The sequence below is a fragment of the Boleophthalmus pectinirostris genome, unplaced genomic scaffold, assembly GCF_026225935.1.
Source record: "Boleophthalmus pectinirostris isolate CB_2022bp ecotype Guang Dong unplaced genomic scaffold, ASM2622593v1 HiC_scaffold_6, whole genome shotgun sequence".
NCBI lineage: Eukaryota > Metazoa > Chordata > Actinopteri > Gobiiformes > Gobiidae > Boleophthalmus > Boleophthalmus pectinirostris.
Window position 1 is genome coordinate 41,229,501 of NW_026571447.1, and position 7,500 is coordinate 41,237,000.

The 7,500-nt window shown below is 49.5% G+C and overlaps 1 protein-coding gene across 1 annotated transcript in view; it reads left to right on the forward strand.

Annotated features, from left to right (window-relative positions):
- LOC129411830 (aggrecan core protein-like) overlaps window positions 1-7,500 on the forward strand; it is a gene marked incomplete at its 5' end in the record, with an annotated part of 28,080 nt that overhangs the window by 9,884 nt on the left and 10,696 nt on the right. Inside the window, 5 exons of the mRNA XM_055163937.1 lie at window positions 992-1,163; window positions 1,629-1,747; window positions 4,378-4,671; window positions 4,812-4,973; window positions 5,918-6,229. Coding sequence (XP_055019912.1) covers window positions 992-1,163; window positions 1,629-1,747; window positions 4,378-4,671; window positions 4,812-4,973; window positions 5,918-6,229 — 1,059 coding nt within the window. The remainder of the gene's footprint in view (window positions 1-991; window positions 1,164-1,628; window positions 1,748-4,377; window positions 4,672-4,811; window positions 4,974-5,917; window positions 6,230-7,500) is intronic.

Sequence of the window (7,500 nt, forward strand, 5' to 3'; positions counted from 1 at the left end):
CCCGGTTTAGTCCAGGTTTAGTCCTTCTTTAATCCTGGTTTAGTTCTTCTTTAATCCTGGTTTAGTCCTTCTTTATTCCCGGTTTAGTCCAGGTTTAGTTCTTCTTTAATCCTGGTTTAGTTCTTCTTTAATCCTGGTTTAGTCCTTCTTTATTCCCGGTTTAGTCCAGGTTTAGTTCTTCTTTAATCCTGGTTTAGTTCTTCTTTAATCCTGGTTTAGTCCTTCTTTAGACCTGGTTCAGTCCTTCTTCAGTCCTGGTTTAGTCCTGGTTTAGTTCTTCTTCAGTTCTGGTTTAGTTAGACCAACATCTGGAGATGGTCCCACTGCTCCTGAGGTTTAAAACGGATGTCCTGCAGTCAGGTCATGTCCTGCAGTCTGGTCATGTCCTGCAGTCAGGTCATGTCTGTGTGTGTCCCTCAGGTCGTGTCCTGAGGTCAGGTCATGTCTGTGTGTGTCCCTCAGGTCGTGTCCTGCAGTCAGGTCATGTCTGTGTGTGTCCCTCAGGTCGTGTCCTGCAGTCAGGTCATGTCTGTGTGTGTCCCTCAGGTCGTGTCCTGCAGTCAGGTCATGTCTGTGTGTGTCCCTCAGGTCGTGTCCTGCAGTCAGGTCATGTCTGTGTGTGTCCCTCAGGTCGTGTAGAACTGGTTTTAGACCTGGTTCAGACCTGGTTCAGACCTGGACCTTTCAGACCTGGTTCAGAGACCAGACCTGGTTCAGACCTGGTTCAGAGTTTAGTCCTGGTTCAGACCTGGTTCAGACCTGGTTCAGACCTGGTTCAGACCTGGTTCAGACCTGGTTTAGTCCTGGTTCAGACCTGGTTTTCCTGGTTCAGACCTGGTTCAGACCTGGACCTTTCACCTGGACCTGGTTCAGACCTGGTTCAGTCCTGGTTCAGACCTGGTTCAGACCTGGTTCAGACTGGTTCAGACCTGGGTTCAGACCTGGTTCAGACCTGGTTCAGACCTGGTTCAGACCTGGTTCTCGTCCTCAGGTGTGGTGTTCTTGTACCGACCCGGGGGCAGATATTCTCTGATGTTCTCGGAGGCTCAGGAGGCGTGTCTCAGAGCCGGAGCTCGGATCGCAACCGGACCAGAACTTTACGCCGCCTTCAAGACCGGACTGCACCAGTGCGACGCCGGCTGGGTCCAGGACCAGACCGTCAGGTACAAAGGGACTGGACCAGGACTGGACCGGGACTAGACCAGGACTAGACCAGGACTAGACCAGGACTAGAGCAGGACTGGACCAGGACTGAATGAAAAAATAATTATTGACTAATAGACTAAAACTCCAGACTGATCCAGACCAGGACTAGACCTGTACTGATCCAGACCTGGTCCAAACCCAGTCTAAACCAGTCTAACCCCGCTCTAACTTGCTCTAAATTTAGTCTAATCTGGTTTTACCCGACCTAAACCCGGTGTATATCCATTTTAACGCAGTCTAACTCCACTCTAATTCGGTCTAAACCTGGTCTAACCTCAGTCTAACCTCGGTCTAAACCTGGTCTAAATCTGGTCTAACCCTGGTCTAAATCTGGTCTAACCCCGGTCTAAACCCGGTCTAAACCTGGTCTAAACCCGGTTTAAAACCAGTCTAAACCCGGTCTGACCCGGTGTGTGCTGCAGGTACCCGGTGGTGTTCCCCAGAGCGGCCTGTGGGGGCGATGTTCCTGGAGTCCGGACTTACGGCCTGAGACCAGCGGACGAGACCTGGGACGTGTACTGCTACAGCCACACCAGCAGGGGTCAGTGTGCGGGCTGAGGGGCGGGGCCAAAGGGGGCGGGGCCACAGGAAAATGAGTTGAGCTTAAATCTTAAACTTAAAACTTAGATCTTATTCTCCAAACTGTTCTCCTGAGATGTTTCTCCAGGTTCCAGTCGTTTCTTTTCTCTGAAGTTTATTTGGACTGATTCATGTTTGAGGAAACTTTAGTCTGTTATTTTCAAGACGCCGTTTGTCGTCAAAACCACAAGAACAAGAAAGTGCAGCTCAGTCTGTTTGTCTTCTGCTCCTCTACATTAACAAACGGGGTTTTGTTTTGTCGTGGCTCCACGTACAAAATGTTCTCTGTAAACTCAGGATGATTTCTTAGTCAGACAAATGTTTCCTTTTTGGTTCTTCCTGTGGATCAATCCTGCCCATCACCTTCACCTTTCACTATTTTTCAATTCTGTTGGGAAGAGAAACAGTTTGAACGGAGGTTTGAGTCACACACATCTGATTCACTTTTGCATTTATGAAGTTCACAAACACATTTCTGGAGTCGTTTTCCGCTGTTTGGATCCAACAACCACAACAATTACGACGTCCGAATCCCAAAACTAAAATATGACAATATCAGAACCAGAAACAAAAGTGAAATGGTTCAAAAGACTTGGAAGGTTTAGGTTTGATATTCACTTTTTTGGAAAATCCTTCCCAGTATGAACTGTACGATGACCGGAAGTCTGAAATTCAGGATGCATGAATTCTCCAGCTTCTGCACAACAAATATCATCAGAACCACTGCGGGAAAAGTTTGGATGGTGTTTGTGACGGTGGAGGAATCACAAACCCAGATGACAGAAAAGACCACAGTTTTAGACCTTATAGAGTCCTGGTTTAGTCCTGGTTTAGTCCTGGTTTAGTCCTGGTTTAGTCCTGGTTTAGTCCTATTTAGACCTGGTTTAGTCCTGATTTAGACCTGGTTTAGACCTGGTTTAGATCAGAACCTCCCCCCAGACGCTCACACACATTAATTAAAAAAAACATTTCACCAGTTTAACACCAAAGAGCAAGAAAACATGATTATTATCATTATTATTATTATTGAGCTCCTCCACTTGAGGCAGGGACTCTCCACCCACCTGGAGAGGGCAAGACGCCTTTTTCCGGTCGAGAACCACAACCTCAGATTTGGAGGAGCTGATCTTCATCCCAGCAGCTTCACACTCGGCTGCAAACCGCCCCAGTGCTGCAGGTCCTGGTTCGATGAAGCCAACAGGACAACATCATCTGCGAACAGCAGAGATGATCCTGTGGTCCCCAAACTGGACCCCCTCCGGCCCCTGACTGCCCCAGAAACTCTGTCCATAAACACAATGAACAGAACTGGTGACACGGAGTCCAACATGCACCGGGAACAGGTCTGACTTACTGCCGGCAACGAACACAGCTCCTGCTCCGGTCATACAGGGACCGGACAGCCCTTAGCAAAGGGCCCCGGACCCCAGACTCCCAGAGCACCCCCCACAGGACACCACGAGGGACACGGTCGAATGCCTTCTCCAAGTCCACAAAGCACATGTGGACTGGTTGGGCAAACTCCCATGAACCTCGAGCACCGATGGAGAGTGTAGAGCTGGTCCAGTGTTCCAAGACCAGGACGAAAACCACACTGCTCTCCTCCTGGATCCGAGGTTCGACTATCGACTATCGGCCGGATTCTCCTCTCCAGTCCCTGGCATAGACCGGGAAGGCTGAGGAGTATGATCCCCCTATAGTTGGAACACACCCTCCGGTCCCCCTTCTTATACAGAGGGACCACCACCCCGGTTTGCCAGTCCAGAGGTTCTGTCCCCGACCGCCACGCGATGTTGAAGAGGCGTGTCAGCCAAGACCCACAACATCCAGAGACTTAAGGTACTCAGGACGGATCTCATCCAACCCCGGAGCCTTGCCACCAAGGAGCTTTAACCACCTCAGTGACTTCAGCCAGGGTGATGGATGAGTCCGCCTCCGAGTCCCCAGCCTCGGCCTCCTCCTCGGAGGACGTGACGGTGGGATTGAGGTGCAGCGTCTGCAGTGATGCGGTCGCTGTATCGGTCGTTGTGGTGAAGAGGAGCTGAGTCTAAAGGTGAAGCTCTCGATTTACCGTCAGTCTTCGTTCCTACTCTCACCTCTGGTCATGAGCTCTGGGTAATGACCGAAAGGACGAGATCGCAGATACAAGCGCTCGAAATGAGTTTCCTCTGCAGGGTGTCTGGGCGTCTCCCTTAGAGACAGAGTGAGGAGCTCAGTCACACGGGAGGAGCTCGGAGTAGAGCCGCTGCTCCTCCTCGTGGAGAGGAGCGTCTGAGGGGAGGACGTCTGTTCTGATGTCTCCTGGACGTGTCCCTCAGGAGGTGTTCATGTCCCACCGGGAGGAGGCCCCGGGGAAGACCCAGGACACACTGGAGGGACGATGTCTCTCGGCTGGCCTGGGAACGTCTCGGGGTTCCCCCAGAGGAGCTGGAGGAAGTGTCTGGGGTGAAGGAAGTCTGGGAGTCCCTGTTTAGACTGATGCCCCCGAGACCCGACCCCGGATAACTGGAAGAAAATGGATGGATTATTATTATTATTATTAACATGAGGAGATTTTCATTCATATTTAACTCTGGTCTGGTTGTGTTGTAGGTGAAGTGTTCCCTCTAGCGACCTCTGCTGGTTGGTCGTACTCGGAGGCGTCGGAGGCGTGCGCCGCTCGGGGGGCGGAGCTATCGTCCGTGGCCGACCTGTACGTGGCGTGGAGGCGGGGCTTGGACTGGTGCAGAGCGGGCTGGCTGTCCGACGGGTCCGTGCGTTATCCAATCAGCCGTCCCCGGGCGCAGTGCGGGGGCGGAGCTACGGGAGTACACGCCGTTTACATCAACGACGACCAGAGCGGAAACCCCAGTCACAGTACACGCTTCGACGCCTTCTGTACCCGAGGTACTACTACTACTACTACTACTACTACTACTACTACTACTACTACTACTACTACTACTACTACTACTACTACTACTACTACTACTACTACTACTACTACTACTATTACAGTACATCCTGTTTTTACTTTTGTGTTTCAGTGAAGTCGTCCAGTGAGACAGAGTACGTCACCACCACAGATACTTCAGATACTTTTACTACAAATACTACAGATACTTCATATACTCCTACTGCGCCCCCTGCTGTGGTGGAGGTGGAGGAGGCTGTGAACATGACGAGCTCCACGCACCTGTCCAGACCAGGTGAGACGCACGACCGACGGTTCTACTCCTGTTCGCCCTTGAGCAAGACACTGAAATGATCACAGTAACAACATGATGATGAGGAGATGATGATGATGATGATGATGATGATGATGATGATGATGATGAGATGAGGATGATGATGATTCTGATGATGATGATTGATGATGATGATGAGGAGGAGGATGATGATGATGATGATGATGAGGAGGATGATGATGAGGATGATGATGATGATGATGATGATGATGATGATGATGATGATGAGGATGATGAGGATGATGATGATGAGGAGGATGATGATGAGGAGGAGGATGATGATGATGATGATGATGATGATGATGATGATGATGAGAGGAGGAGGATGATGATGATGATGATGATGATGATGAGGATGATGATGATGATGATGAGGAGGATGATGATGATGATGATGATGATGATGATGATGATGATGATGATGATGATGATGATGATGATGATGATGATGATGATGAGGAGGAGGAGGATGATGATGATGATGATGATGATGAGGAGGAGGATGATGATGATGATGAGGAGGATGATGATGATGATGATGATGATGATGATGATGATGATGATGATGATGATGATGATGAAGGAGGAGGATGAGGATGATGAGGATGATGATGATGATGATGAGGAGGAGATGATGATGATGATGATGATGATGATGATGATGATGATGATGATGATGATGATGATGATGATGATGATGATGATGATGAGGAGGAGGATGATGATGATGATGATGATGATGATGAGATGATGATGAGGATGATGATGAGGATGATGATGAGATGATGATGATGATGATGATGATGATGAGGATGATGATGATGATGATGATGATGATGATGATGATGATGATGATGATGATGATGATGATGATGATTCTGAGTTTGGGTTTTGTTCCGCCGCAGCTCCGTCCCCGATCCCGGCCCCGGACCACCTGGAGACCTCAGGATCAGGTTCTGGGTCTGGACTTGAATCCGGGTCAGGTCCAGTCCCCGGGTCTGGTCTTGGGTCCGGCTCTGGTGTGGACCTGGTTTTCTCGGGCTCAGAGTCTGTCCTGGTCCAGTCCGGGTCTGGTTCTGGTTCTGGGGGTCCACAGGAGGCTGGAGGAGAGGGGAGCGCCACACTGATCCTGCCCGGCCCCGAGGCTCCGTTCTCTGGGGAGAGCAGCGGCGGTGAGGGCCTCTCTGGCTCTGGAGCGGCTGGAGACGTCAGTGGAGGTCAGAGTTTAAACCACTTCAGGCCTTTTCATATTTCACAAGAACTTTGTTCTCACCTCCAGAGCCGAACAAAACGACGTCTAAATGTTGTTGGTCCAGTTCCTGTGGTTCTGTTCTTGTTCTTGTTCTAGACGCCTCCGTTAGTTCTGCAGGTCTGTTCTGTTGTTGTTTATGTGTTTGTGGTTTCTCTGTTTCCTCGTCGTTTTTGAGAGACACTGGAGGAAATGATGAGAAAACACAAACATGTGAAAGACACAACGACGATAAAGAGACAAACAAAGAAACTCATGGAGGGAGATCAACGACATTTTTGACTCAGACCAAAATCAGAGTAGAAAAGTCTGGAGTTTTTACAAGACAAGAGAAAGACAAAAGGGTCACCAAAAAAAAAGCATCAGGCTGGAGAGAAAAACCCTGGATGGGGGGGCAGAACATCTTTTGAAATCTGAAATGTCAGAGCCCAAAAGAACTTTGTTCTTGTCCTTCTCACCTCAAGAACAAGAACAAAGTTCTTCTGTTCTTGTGAACATGAACCGGCCTTTAGGGTTAAAAACAAAATCCTTCTGTGAGTCCAGTAAAAGATAAAAATATGAATTCTGTCTTTCTCCTCTAGGGTTCAGTGGCCTCTCCTCTGGTTCAGGGGAAAGTGGACTTGGGTCTGGTCTCGGGTCTGGACTTGGGTCTGGTCTCGGGTCTGGACTTGGGTCTGGTCTCGGGTCTGGACTTGGGTCTGGTCTCGGGTCTGGTGTCGGTGGATCCTGGTCTGGTTCTGGTTCTGGTTCTTCTGGGGGTGTGAGCTTTGTGGATGGAGACCTGCTGGACTTTACTGTTTACTCTGGATCCACAGAGGAACTTGGTGGAGACCTTCTGATCTTTTCAGGATCTGGACTTCCCTCAGGGTCTGGTCTTGGGTCTAGTCTCGGGTCCGGTCTCAGGTCTGGATCCAGACTTGAGCGTATCTTGTTTGGGGAGTCTGGGTCAGGTTCTGGTTCTGGAGGTCTCTCTGGTCTCTCAGAGGTCGTCACCTTCACGTCAGGTGAGTGAAACGTTTTGGAGCAGTTCTGTTTCTGTTTTAAAGCTGCACCATGTCACTTTTCCATCTCTAAGGGGGTGATGTTGCTTTGCCCGGAATTTTCCACAATAGGGCATTAAACAGATCTGTATATAGACCAGGTTACAGGTCAGATCTGTGGAGAGGCGACGCCGCTAACATTAAGAATCAATGTTTTCAAAGGATTTCTTCAGCAATAAAAACACCTCAAATGAAATCA